General features: G+C 35.5%; 1 protein-coding gene across 1 annotated transcript in view; it reads right to left on the bottom strand.

Annotated features, from left to right (window-relative positions):
• LOC118593865 (methyltransferase-like protein 9) overlaps positions 1–15,338 on the bottom strand; it is a 182,627-nt gene that overhangs the window by 139,845 nt on the left and 27,444 nt on the right. The window contains 2 exon segments of the mRNA XM_036203448.1: positions 6,205–6,266; positions 7,422–7,472. Coding sequence (XP_036059341.1) covers positions 6,205–6,266; positions 7,422–7,472 — 113 coding nt within the window.

Genomic DNA, 15,338 nt, shown 5'->3' with positions numbered 1-15,338 from the left:
ATAAATAATTGCCAAGTGTTACAAACACAAAGTGCTTAGCTGCAGTGAGGCTGTTGAAATCTGGTTGAAATGTATTTAGACTTTATTCAAATGTTTCAATCTGAAACATTTATTGTATAACACTGTGTTAAGTGTTCTTATAATAACTGAATAAAAAGGCGTTGAAATCACAGAAGCTGTGTCTTCCTCCACAAAATATACACAAGCCTGGGCTGGTAATATTCCATTATGGATGGAAATAGGGTTCATGAAGCAACATTGCATCCTGAGGAGCCATTTGGAGTTAAGGACTATGAGGAAAAAGGAAGCCAGTTTCTTCAGTGGTATAGACACTGGTTATTTGCCCATGCTCTACTAAGTAACTCTCAATCTCTACTCATGTAAAGAACCAGTTACACACAGTGCATTACACTTGAATGCACATCACCTCCTAAACCACATGCAAGTAGAAGGGGAACTCACTGGGAAGATTTTCAGTAGGTGTTGTAGAGATAGTAGAGATTAATGATTAATGAGTTACATATATGATCAAAATACATTATATTCATTATGGAACTGTCAAAGAAGAAATAATTTTTTTAAAAATGTTTTGACTATAAAAGGAACTCATGCTTTAAGTTTAAAAGATATAAGAATCAAAAGGTGTGTGTGAGTCTGTGTGTGTGTGTGTGTGTGTGTGTGTGTGTGTGTGTGTGTGTGTGATATACTATATACATGCTGCTTATATATGCTTGTGTGAGAAGATTGATGGAAAGAATTTTCTTAAATTTCTGACAACAAACATTTCCATAAAATTCAATGGGTCTCTGATTTACAGTTTTCTTTACTAGAGACATAATGCTATTGATTTTATGTTTTAGATATACATAACAGTTGTCCGTTAAAATATGAACTTTGAAACAAAACAACACTGAAATCAGAAGTGTGACAGAAATTCCCTGATAGCTGAAATCAGTACTAAACCAGAAAATAATGCAAAATTGATTAAGTGCCTTATCAGTTTCTATCAGTATGGCTTTGAGAAAAACACATATTTTTCATCTGTAAGCCATTGGATTTTACTAAACTTTAGAGAAAGTATTAGTAAAATACATTAAGGTAAACTGTTTAGACAGAGGTGTAGCATTGTGTACACACTTAACATGTTACCTTTCACTATTGTTAGTCTCATTTCTATTTTCTTCAATAATTTTGAATTTTATAATAAAGATGTTTTATTCTTACACCAGAAAACAGCAATCTTATATTTCTTTAAATAATAAACACTTGCCATAATTTTAGAAAAAAAGAGGAAAAGAAGCAACTCAACGAACATTTTAATTTTCCATGACCAAGCATCATCTGGGAAGTGAGTCTCAGTAAGAGACTAGAGCTAGCTGGCTGGTAGTATGTCTATGGAATATTATTTTGTTTACTAGTTGGTGTGGGAAGACAAAGACCACTGTGAGCAGCATTATTCCCTAGAGATGGGATTCTGTATTGTAGGAATATGTTTGTTTCTCTCTCCTTTGGATTGTTAATGTGATATGACCTGAATCAATTTTCAGCTTTTCTGTCCCTCCGTGATAGACTGTCACTCAAAACTGTAAACGGAATACATATTTTCTCCTTTAAGTAATTTTTAGTAGCAGTATTTTCTTACATCCAAATCAATAAAATTAGAACAAACAGGAAGAGCAAAACTAATTCTTAAAGTAGAAATTAATATATAAAGCCAAAACCATGCTATGGTTTTAAGAGAAAAAGATATTGTAGCATTTTAAGCAATCAATAATGGTGATTTAATAAAACAATAAACCAAATCCGAAAATTCAAATATATGTGATTTTTGAAGAATGAATGAGCCAAATCTATTTTCATGTTTTTCCTTGTGCTAGTTTGCATGAAATGTAGGCTTAAGTGATAGATTTAATGTTTAAATCATTTGTAACAAGGTATATTTTCACATGAATGCTTTTATATCCCATAAAAAAGGCAACTGCTTTAATAAGAAATAAAATGGAAGAATCTATAGCCAATTTTAACAATTCAAATACTGTTTAACAATAAACTTTGTGCAAACTATTGAAGGTTATACTTCATAGACTTCTCTTGAAAAGCTACATACAATGTGAATATTTGTCCACTTGGGGGTAAATAAATCAATAATAAATAGCATAGCCATGAGGGGGACTCTTGAGACAGAATCTATCGAGGGTATGGGATAAAGGACCTTTCTCCTCCATACTGAAACAATAACAGAGAAAAACAGAAGATGCTCTGGTAAGTCTAACGTGAAGCTGTTGAAAATCTCCAAAACTATGAACTAGACTTTTAATGGACTCAGTTATGCGTAATGATTTTCATTCAATCCAGGTTCCCGTAAACCAGTATTGTCTCTGAGAATGGAAAGAAGCAGTGGTTAATATAAAATGGCTAAAATGGGGTATCAGAAACTTTCTGTTAAAGAGGGAGATCGTCCAGCTTCACATTGTCTATAAAATATGCACTAAAACTTGATAGGGGCAGATACATCAAGTTTTGTAGGGGAATGTCAAAACTGCAATTACTTGTTTGCTAATAATCTTGTTTTGTTTTTGCTTTCCCTTAAGGCCTTTTAGATGTCCATAGCTGTAAGTCACATGAGTGTATCATCTTGAATATAAACTAAATAAACAAGTTCTAAATAGAGTTTTCCTGAAACACCCTCAATACCTTAGTTTACAAATGCACTCCACTTGTCAGTGAGAGTATGGAAAAATAATTATGATATGTAAAATTTTGGTGTGCTTAAATAATTAGCATGCATTGTCAGATGCAATAATTACGTTTCTTTGTATTTCTCAACCAAATTTTAATCTGATCAATTCTGAAATTAATTAATTTTGATTTGTTCCTTAAATGCTTAATTACATTTATTAATAGACTATCCTTCCAAAGTCTATGAAATGAAGATTATTATTATTATAAAAAAGGCACTTGAGGAACAGACAGCCAGGGATTCAAGCACAGGAACGTAGATGTCATGATGTACTAGTACCACTAGAAACACAGAAGTGATCTGTTTTATCAGCTGTCTTAGAGACTTTTACATTCACGGAATATAAGGAAAGTTTGCCTACAAATTCTTGGCAGTTCATTGCTTCTGCATGTACACTTATTGGTCTCTATTATTAACAGTGAAAATAAATATGCAGAAATATGTTTCATTATTCTCACTTAATAGATTTTACTCAGCAAACATGAGTCAATTTGGTGACCTGTTATCCTCAGCATCTTTCTGTTCCTGGTTACCACAACCCAATGAATTGGCATTAATTATAAGAGTAGGAGTAATTTAAAATGTCAGTTTGGAATCTTACAGCTTAAAACAACTCATCCTTCAATAATCAAGTGAAAAAAACCTAACTTAATTTAAACAGTGATGCTGTTTTTTCGGTCTTGTGCAGTCATTATAATTAGTTATTTATAATTAGTATTTTATTGATGTCTGTGCACTGTGTTGCAGAGCATCATGCAGAAACTCTGATGATTGGTGGTAATTTGATAAACATTCAGAACCATTGCATTAATTATGTGCCTTCCAATTACATCTGAAGTTAATGAATGTATATGAATATAGTGGAAATGAATTCAAAGAACAGCCAACCCTTAATTATAAGACAGGTTTTTCCCAATATTCTAATTATAACTTCCCTAGTTATCAGATTTTAGACAAAAGGAGGCTTATCTAAGATATTAAATGTGAAAATTATCTGTACAACAGTTTTTTTCTAAACAGTAGTGATTAATTCAAAACAATTGTCTATGTAATTTCTTTATAATACAATGGATAAAAAAGTAAAAACTAACAGTACTTTGTAGATGAAAAAGAAAAGCAGGGAAAATTTTAAAATCTCGTCACAATAAAACCCTCACAAAATATATATTATATGTAAAACCTCTGAAAAACACAAACATCCCATACATGCCACACACACCCCACGCCAGCATGACCACCTCACCCCACACACACGTAATACACACACATAACACACACACACACACACACACACACACACACACACACACACATAACCTTTATATGGCTTGGCATGTAACTCAGTGTCAGTATTTCACTTGTATACATGAAGTCCAGTAGCCTGTGGTTGATTCCTAGTGCTAAAATAGCACCAAAACCTTCCATAAATCCTCTACATATTTAACTTCACACACTTGTGTATTGCTAATAAAGAAATTAAATACCTTGCCTTATTGACTTGAAAATACCTTTCCTAAATGAATAATCATATTACTTTAAATATTTTCTTCTTAGCCATTGAGGCCTTATGTTTAAGAAATAATTCTGATCAAATTATGTGTAAGAAATAATTCTGATCAAATTGACAAATTTCAAATGTAGTTCAATTGATGGTTACTTAGAAAATGATCATCACAAGCTTCTGGTTATAAGATCAATAATTTGAAGTCAATATTTTTTTAACCACACACCTACAGGTTTTGAATATTTTCCTTTTCTGTTCAAAAGGAAAATTTTGTTAGGATTCTGTTTTGCAATATGGTCAATCCTTTAAATACAAATAAAGCACACTAAAAATGAGAAGCGTTACTTCACAGTTGCCATGGCAGATGGGGTTTACTCAGAACCTTCCTATTGTTTTTGCTTTGACCTCAAATTCCTAATCTGTGAATATACAATATAATGAAGATTTTGTATATGTAATGTCCAGGAATTTTGCTTTAGTCCCATTGTTGAAAGCTTCAATATGCAAAAGTATTGTCAAATATGGTGATAACACATTTTAAAATCTTGGTATTTACCCACTATTACTTGTCCAATAGACATTCACCTAAAACCAAAGCATATAATTAAAATTAATGGGATAAAGAGAAAATAATTTGGGGGATATTAATCAGAAAAGTCAGAGAAATTTGTATAATCAGTTATGGTTAGAATCTTGTCATTATAATTTCACAAATTTCTAAGCCCAGTTTTTATAATTCCTCACAGATTTAAGTGACAAAACTGAGCAATATTTATTTATATTAGAAGCATCTGCAAGCCCAAAGGACTTTTTTCCTCTAAAGAGCTCTATAAACATGTATAACAGTTTTTTATATAATCTTCAAATCAACATCTAATTTGAGTGAGTATCTTTCAAATTAATTATACATAAATTTTGAGCTTCAAAATATTAAGTGGAAAATTTAGTCTTTAAAAAATGATACAAAACCCAATTATTATGAGTGGGAAGTACCATTGACTAAACTTCCCTGGGTGTATTTTACAATAAAAAAATATATGATGAAGCCAAAGATGTGAAAGTGTTTTTTAAATGCTAGGAATCATTTGTAATCAATTAACAGAAGTTAGAACACAAGAAAATGTCAATCATTCTATCTCTTCAAAGCTGGAAGACTATGGGATTATTTTTCTATGCTCTCCCTTTCTTTGCTATGAAAAACATGAAGATAATTAATTTCAAATGGTTGAATAGCACAGTGTTACTATGTTTATTTTATGCACTTAAAATATTTATTCATAAACTACCAGAATTTGTTGTCAGATTTCTTGATCTTAGCTGGTGATCCCGTGGGGAAAAAGGAACTCTGATTTTCTGCTGGTGAGAGTGCAAACTTGTACAGATTTTATGGAAATCAGTATGGAGGTTTTGCAAAACAATTAAAAATAGAACTCTCAGATAACCCAGCTATCACCCCTGGCAGCATATACTCAAAGGACTCTCTAATCTTCTATAGACACTGGGCATTCATAGTTATCACCTCTCTAGTCCTAATAGCCTGGAATTAGAAGCAACATGTAAGTCCAGAAACAAATGAATGGTTAATGAAAACATGATACATATGCACAAGAGAATGGATTCACATGACACAGGAGTGGAAAGGGAACCACAGGAGTAAGAGTCCATTACAAAAGAGAGGAGTGTGCGAAGGAGAGATTAATAAGTAGGGGAAAATTAAAACACACCTTTTCACCACTTATCAAGGAAAATTCAGGCAAAAGACAGAGACTACTACAGAAAACGACAACCAATCAAAATATACGATTGTAGAAGCGAGTTCCAGTCAATATACCTCCGAAACACTTCCACACATAGTGTTCAGGGAACAGTACTGAAGACAGGGCAAAAGGGTCCTAAGAGCCAGAGGAGTGGGGAGTTTGCTGTTAGATATTGTTTCCTAGGAATTATCAGAAAATCTCACCAACGTGACAGCCTCACTGTGAGCTGAACAAGGATGATGTCAGTGGGCATGTCTAAGTGGACCTATAAAAGTTCATGAAGCGTCAATCACATGCAAAGAATATTGGCAACTGAGGAAAACTGGGGGCAGGAGAGGAACAGGAGCCTTCCCAGGGAAAAGCACACCAACTGATTGGCCAATGCCAAATCATAACCCTGCAAACATACATACAGTTAACATTATACTGACTGAGTAGGCTATATTTAGGAATATAACATATATATATAATATACATGCAATAACAATTAGTGACTAAAGAGGCTATAAATCTGAAGGAGAGCATGAAGGGATAAATGGGAAAGTTTGGAAGGAAAAAAGACAGCGAAAATATTATGATTATATTAATCTCAAAATTATATTAAAATAAATTGCCATAATAACATTGAATGAGTTGTTTAAGTAGTCATATTTTATATTTTATTCATGAAATAGGCTTTAATCAATTTAGAATTATACATCCTTTTATTTTGCAAATTATGAGGAAAATAACCTCCAGGATTTTTATTTCAGCATATTTCTCATTTGGTGGTATATGTGTCCAAACAGGTTTTTTATGGAATTATATAAGTACAGTGAATGTATGCACACACATATATCTCACTAAATTTTTCTAAACTGAAAATACTTCCCTCAGGTACACAGAAAGTTATTGGACAAGATAAAAATAAGTAGAAAGGACAGACATAGGAACTAGACCTCAATTTTAATCTAATTTTAATATTAGTTTTAAAAAAATCAGGCAAACTTCTAATGTGTTCCTGTTTCCTCCCACACTAAGCTCTTAACCAACTTGTTCCAACCCAGCCAGATACAATATAGCTAAAACAGGAAATATGATATTTGCTTATTTTGAATTCATGAAGTGATATTAAGAGTGGTTGAGAGCTGGGCGGTGGGGGCACATGCCTTTAATCCCAGCAGGTCTTGCACAGAGGGCACTCTTCCTTTTATGTCAATGCAGATGTAGATTACATTTCAGTGGTACTAATTTCTGAGAATTACCGACTCTCTTCCAGCAAAAGCCTTGATTTTAACATGAAGCTTGCCAGCTCTTGTTTCTCCTCCACCAGAAATTTTGCATTTCTTTGTGACCCAGTTTTCTTTTTTTCACTGAAAGCCTGGATCACTAATTATTCATAACCATTCTATAAGTTCAATATTGCACTCCTTGGAATTACCTCTTCCAAAGACACCAGTCCACTACTTTTAAATTTAGAGTCAGACAAGTTCTTCGGACAAGAGCAAAATTTTTACCAGTATATCACAGGAACAGACTATAGTCCACTTATTCACAATGCTCCCCTCTAAAGCCTCTGGAGCCAGGCTTCCTCAGTCTGCACTGCTCCCAACACTGCTTCCAGTCTCCTAAAATGGTCCTCTCGTCTTTGCTTAAAGCATTCAACTGCTTTTTTAGTTCAAAGCCCCAAAGTCTTCCACATTTCTCCAAAATACAGGAAAGTCTGTCTTCAGAGCAAGACACCAGTGTCTGGTAGCAACTTCTGTATTAAGTTACATTTCTGTTTCTGTGGCTAAAACATCATGATCAAGGCAACTTATAGAAGACATCATTTATTTGGGCTCAAGATTCAAGGGAGGTAAAAGTCTTGTTATGAGCAGGCAGCATCACAGCAGACAGCAGGAAGCAGGCAGGTGACTGGGGAAGGAAGAATAGGTAAGCGGGAGGCAAATGAGAATGGCTTGTGTCTTTGAACTTTCAAAGACTGCCTCCAGTGACACGTGCCTTTTGACAAGGCTACACCTAATACTCTCTAAACAGTGCCAGAAAATGGAAACAAAGTATTCAAATACAAGATCCAAGGGAGACAGTCTCACTTAAGTCGCCGAAGGTTTCCTGATTTATATCACATTTTTAGGCATTCATATAGTCAACCTAGATACTTTAAATTTGTTTGTTCCATTTCAGTTACTATTCTTGCTATGTTCTACTGCTCTTCAGTTGGAGCAGCAAATGGAAATTCCTTAATATATCAAATGTTGTGATGGCTCTCAAATCGTTGACATTCTCTGCATCTCTCAGCAGTTTTAAAAGTTTTTTATTTGTTTAAAACAAACAAGCAACCCCTCCTTCTCTCCCATTCCCATGTCTTCCATAGCTATTAGGAATCTCTTTCTAGGGGCTTCTGATCAAATGAATCCACAGCGAAGTCTTCTCAGCATGCTTATTGAAAAGGGCACTATGTGTCTGATTATTAGAGATTGTCTGGCTCTAGCATTTAAAGGTTTATATTCACTTCCAAACTGAAAATAACCATTGTGAAAGGATAAGCTTATATACCAAGAAAATAGGAGAAAGCATTCTCTTCAGATTTAGGCTAGTATAAGAGCCTGAAAGGCTGATAACAGAGTTAAAATACATTTAAATGAAAGCATTTATTGTAATGTTCATAAAAGATGGTATTTTTATGATTTTACTAATATTTAAAATAATTCTTTAAAACCAGCTGTATTTGTAGCAATCCAAAAAATACAAACACACTCTTATACATTAAGTGTTATTATCCTAGTTTTCATTTGTGACATTAATATACATATCTAGATGAACAACCTGGATGTGAGAGGGGGTAATGAAGGGCAAGGTTCGAGGGAAAGAGAGCTTAGGGGAACAGGAGATCACAGCTGGATCAAGAACAGAAAGGGAGAACAAGGAATAACAGACCATGATAAATGAAGACCACATGAGAACAGGAATAGGCAGAGTGCTGGAGAGGTCCCCAGAAATCCACAATGATGCATCCTCTGTAGACTGCTGGCAATGTTCGAGAGAAAGCATGATCTGACTTAATCTGGTGATCAGATGGCCAAGCACCTTAACTGTCATGCTAGAACTCTCATCCAATAACTGATGGAAGTGGATGCAGAGATCCTCAGCCAGGCCCCAGGTGGAGCTCCAGAAGTCCAATTGTCCAGAAGGAGGGATTGTAAGAGTGTGAATTGTTGAGACCAAGACTGGAAAAAGCACAGGGACAAATAGCCAAACTAATGAAAACACATGAATTATGAACCAAAAGCTGTGGAGCCCCCAGCTGGATCAGGCCCTCTGGATAAGTCAGACAGTTGATTAGCTTGAACTCTTTGGTAGGCACCCTGGCAGTGGGACAGGGACCTGTCCTTAGTGGAACCTGGGGCATATGTGGGGACACTTTGCTCAGCCTGGAAGGAGGGGACTGGACCTGCCTGTACTGAATTTACCAGGTTGAGCTGAATCCCCAGGGGATCTTTGCCCTGGAGGAGATGGGAATGGGGGGAGGGGCTGGGGGGAAGGCTGGGGCAGGGGTGTGAGTGGGGAGGACAGGGGAATCCATGGCTGATATGTAAAATTAAAACACAAATATCCGTATGAAAAATAAAATAAAATAAATATATTTTTTTCAAAAAAAAAGAATTGCACTGCATTATTTTTCCTTAGCATTCCATCAGAGTGAAAAATTTAAGTGCCTCATTTTCTAAAGCTAAGGGGGAATTTTGCTTTTTCTATGCTTGTTGTAATATTCTCTATGGGAAAAACCTATATTACAAGCAATATTTTACCACTAAAATAATATCACTTTAAGCATTTCATAAATATCTAGAACAGAAATTTAAGTGTTTTTTCTTTAAAAAAAACTTAAAAGTATATCCTCAAGAATTATCATTTGGACAAAAGCCTGAAAAAAAAGAAATGTCCGTGTAAAGGAGCCAAATGTTGCCAAGTTGCTGAATTGTAGCCTGACATAATGGGTACAGGGAACCACCACTGAGGAGAAGCCCCCTGGAGGGAGGTTTATTATCTAGCCCAGTGATGAAAGTGCTTGTGACATTCTGATGCCAGTGGAAGATGCTGCCCACACAGAGTGGGAGCTTTGAAGTCTTACTATTTCAGTCCTCAGGTTCCCATGTGTCAGTTCTGAAAACGAAATGTAGAGGGGGAAAAAAAAAGACAGCTGCGCCAGAGTCTCCGGGAATAGCCTGAGTGAGTAGCAAATGAACAGGCATACTGTTGGACATATTGATTCAGTTTGTAATTTTCCCACTGCTTGTTAAAAAACAGAATGCACTTAGATCTTTCTTGTCTGCAGAGCATAATATGACATTGATCTTTTCATAAAATGTATTTGTTAGGAGAATATCTGTTCACTTGTGCTTTTCCATGAGCAATTGTTGCTTTCAAGTAAGGGGTTTAATGACGATATATGCTGAACTGTATTAAATAGAACTGTGAGGAAAAGAAAAAAGTGAATAGCAATTTGCTGTTAACAAATTTGAAGGATCATTTAATGAAAATGCAAACTTGACAGAGATCAATTGCTAACTGTTCCTCGTAAATCTAGCTTTGTTTGATAAGGGTGACAGGCTGTTACTACTTCACTGACTTTTAAGTTCCTTGTCAGTAGGAAACTCCCTCCAGAGAGTCCTTAATTCCTTCTCATTGTTTAACTCTGGTAAATGAAAAGATGGACGAAAGACATGAAATAAAAGTAAACAGAACAATCATATAGACAATAAATAAATAGTATATAAGAGATAACCTTTTCTTCCACAGAGGAGAACTAGAAACATGAACTAGAGCTTCAGATGGAAAAGGTCATTGACATAGTATTCTGGACCTGTGAGGTAAGACTTCTGCTCATTATTGAAGGGGTCATTAGGAAATGTAAGCACACAGTGCATAGAGAGCCCAGAGAGGGGTGGAGATGAACTACTGAAGAAGAAGTTACATGGATGGGTGAAAAATAGGGTCTGCAGGAAATGGGAAAACATCAGAAAGGTTTGGAAGCCTTTCCCATACACTCTTCGAGCACGTCAATCCCAAGTGAGTCTTTATAATTATGTGGACTCTCTCTTGTTTTCTGTTCTTTTCTCTTTTGGAGAGAAAAGCTTTGCATGAGTCATCCTTATTTTGGCAGAAAACCCACTGTACAGTTCAGAGAACATTAGAGCATTGGATGGAATAAAACCTGCGCTTCTATTTGTGGTGCTCCAGTTCTTACCCCAAAGTAACTTTCATTGGAAGCAGGAACACTTCTACTTTGCTATTTTCCACACACTGAACATCATCTAATGCAAGCCTCACCATTCTGGGACCTGTACACAATGGACGACATGGCATGATTCTTTGCTTTGCCAGTAAACTTCTCAATTTATTAATAGATCTCAAATGTGGTTTAATTCCATATATATTAAATATTTTGAAAATTAATTCTTGGCTGACCTTTTATAAAATTATCTACAAAATTATGTATGCATCAGTAAGAAGTTTTAAAATTCACATGAAAGATTTAGAATTTAGAGTTTCAGGTGAAGCATGAGAAGTATCTGATGGCTGTGTGGTGTGTAAAGTCATATAATTTGAGATTCACCAAGATGCAAGTTTAAAGGCTATTGACTGATTCTGATAGCTAAAAGTTTCAGTTATTTTAAAAAAATATTGTTATATTCTATATGTTATATATTTTTTGTTGTTGTTGTTTGTATAGGAGAGCAATGAAAGAGATATCTTGATAGAGGGAGCCCTTATGGAGTTAGGGAGAAACCTAGTGCTCATGAAATTCCCAGGTATCCACAGGATGACCCCAGCTAAGATTCATAGCAATAGTGGAGAGGGTGCCTGAACTGGCCTTCCTCTGCAATCAGATTAGTGACTACCCTAATTGTCATCATAGGACCTTCATGCAGTGACTGATGGAAGCAAATGCAGAGATCCACAGCTAGACACTAGGGGGAGCACCTGGAGTCCAGTCAAAGAAAAGGAAGAGGAGCAAGGATGGGGTGAGGAGTGGGGCTTGGGGAGTGGGGGGGGTGGGGGTGGGAGTGGTCAAGATCATGATGGAGAAACCCAAAGAGACAGCTGGCCCAAGCTAGTGGGAGCTCATGGACTCTGGACTGACAGCTGGGGAACGAGAATGTGGTTAACAGTTGTGTGGTCTGTTTGTGGGGCTCCTGGTAGTGGGACCAGGATTTATCCCTGGTGCATGAACTGGCTTTCTGAAGCCAATTCCCTGTGGTGGGATACCTTGCTTAGCCTTGGTGCAGGGGTGAGGGGCTTGGGGCTGCCTCAACTTGGTGATATGCCAGACTTTGTTGACTTCCTATGGAAGGCTTTATTCTCTCTGAGGAGTGGATGGGGGTGGTGGGATATCGGGGACACTGTGAGTAAAGGAGGGAGGGGGAATTGTGGTTGGTATGTAAAATGAAAAAAATAAACAGAAATATTGTTATGGTTTATGTTATATATGTTTGTTTGTATGTTATATGTGATATGTTATATCACAATAATGGACTGCTAATTCTTATCATTGTGAGAAAATATCTGATACAAACATCTTAAAGGGGGGATGTATTTTAATGCACAGCTTTCAGAAGACTCTGTTCATGGTTGTCTGGGTCCGATGGTTTGGCGCTAAGATGCAAAAGAAGAACAGGGCTGCAGGAATATGTGACCGAGAGAGCTGCTCATCTCAGCAGTCAGAAAGCAGAGAGTGTGTGTGGAGGGGGCTGTCAGATATAACAATAGGCCACTTATTGCAAGTAGATATCACATCATTACCTTCCATCATCTTCCACTATCCCATCAAATTCATATATTGACAACATCAGATTCCTTATCATTAATAATTTCCCAAAGCTCCAACTCTGAGCACTGCTAAAATGGGAAACAAAACTTCCATTGAGACTTTGGAGATATTCCAGATCCAAACAATATGCCATGTGTTTTTAAATCTGTGTAAATAATAATAATAATAATAATAATAATAATAATAGTAATAATAATAATAATAATAATAATAATTTAAAAACTGAGACTTTTTCAATCTGAAATTTGTCTTTTAACAATATGAAATATATGATCTTTTTGTATTTTAAATGAAGTGATATCCTTTAAATGTTGTTAAAAATCAATCATACACACACATGGACGCAAGCAAGCATGCACACACACACACACACACACACACACACACACACAGAGATTTGTAATTTCTTGGATGGAAAGAAGAAAAGGAAGAAATAAAGCTTCAGATATCCTGGTGGTGAAGTAAAAATTAAATTCTAAACTAAAAGTCAAGTAGGACTTTTTTGTTTTTGCTTTATTTGTAGTATATAATTTAAATCCACACAAAAGCAGAAGATATGTCCTATAGATTTAATATATACATCTATAAATACAAAATTTGGTTGATCTATTTTATTATAGCCAATCTAGATGATTACTAGATAACATATATATGTTATCTAGTATGATTTTTGATGAAGAAGTGTTAGACTGGGTAAGATTAAACAGTGTGAGCATATATAACTTTTCTCTTAATTAAATGTCTTTACATAAATTAACATTTGTGAATTACCCATACAGACTTGACAATCCTCCCAATTGTATAGACTTTTGAAACTGAAAAAGACTCAGCATGATTGGGATAGTAGATCATCACATCTGTGATGATCCTGTTGGTGCTTGTAAGGTTTGTCTCTTTAAAATCATTACAATTAATTGTTACTGTTTGGGGAACACACACTAATGAACAAAGTGAGTCCACATGACTTTGTTAATTTATCATGTTCCCTATATCTCTATTTAATTTGATCCATCTCCCCTACTATTTCTACATTTATTCTTGACAGAATGTTTGTGCATCCACAAACTATATTTTTGAAACCCTATCCTTAATGAAATGGAATGTGAACATGATGAATTTGGGGAAAAGCTGGGTTTTGAGGATGGAGGTACCATCAATGAGATTAGTGTCCGATGAAGCCCTAATACAGTGGTTCTCAAGCTTCCTATTGCAGCAACCCTTTAATACAGCTTCTCATGTTGTGGTGACCCTCTCCCGTAAAATTATTTTCATTGCTACTTCATAACTGTAATTTTGCTACTGTTATGAATTATAATGCAAATATTTTTGGAGATAGATGTTTACCAAGTGGTAGTGACCCACAGGTGAGAACCACTGTCCTAATGCTTTCTGCAAAGCAAAACCAAGGTGAAAAAAAAGCTTCTGACAAAGAAGCAAGTGTGGCCTTTCTGCCCATAGACCCTTGGTTCTGTACTTCCTAGACAAAAAAAGTAATCAGAAGTTATGTTCTTCAGTCTATGACACATGGTTTCAAAAGACCAAGTAGACAAAGTCTCTGGATTCATGTTACATTTACCAACACACCTCATGACCTCAAAGGAAATGAGAGGATAGGAAAATTACTGAAACCAAGACACCACAACACAAGAAGTCAGCTAGACTTGTTCAAAGGTTCAATGACTGATAAATCACATGTTGTCTTGTCCATTTCAGTCTAATAAGGCGTAATATCTTTGGGGTTAGAGGTGCACATCCCTGGTAGCTGAACTCAGACTCACTTTGCTAAATTTCAGTTTAGGCAGTGTGTCTTCCTTCTTTCACAGTCAGCACTAAAATTTTTATATTAAAAAAATGCAATTCATGTGGGTATAATTATTTTGTTCCAGGAAATGAGAGTTTCCATATGATGTTATAGCTTTCAATAAACTTAAAAGGTTTTATGTTGGTTTTGTTCTCTTTCTTCCCGTTATGTGTGTAGATGGTGTCACCAGAGTTAGGAGTATGGATTCAGAATGTGAAGTCATATGAATAAAATAAAAGGCTTATTGCTATTATTTACTATCCTATCATTTATTATATAGTAATTATTATTATTTGGATTTAATGAGACAAAGTATCTTCTACATTGCTCAACTTGGCCTTGAACTCACTTATATTACTGGTCTGACCATGAGCTTGCAATCCTCCTGCTCAGCCCCCTAATTGCTAGAATTACAGCCTTGCACCAATGCACCCAGATGAAATTCTTGTTATTTACACTTAGTTATTATCATGAAATACAGTTTTTCAAAAGTCACCACAGATTGTAATTCATATGAATTCTTGCTACTAATTAATATTAATGATGTGGTGATAACAGGGGTCCAAGTTTGTAGCCCTTGTCTTTATTGTGAGTCTTCTTCAGTGTCTTGCTACTCCATCAGCTGGGTAGCTTGGTGGGACACTGTGCTAACAGAACCAAACTATGCACCTTCTTGATAATTGTGTATCTCTCATATTGTTTCTCATGCATTCTCTGGCTGT

Source organism: Onychomys torridus, chromosome 12 (genome assembly GCF_903995425.1).
Source record: "Onychomys torridus chromosome 12, mOncTor1.1, whole genome shotgun sequence".
NCBI lineage: Eukaryota > Metazoa > Chordata > Mammalia > Rodentia > Cricetidae > Onychomys > Onychomys torridus.
Note: the sequence above shows the minus strand (reverse complement) of the source record. Positions and strands in the feature narration are given on the sequence as shown.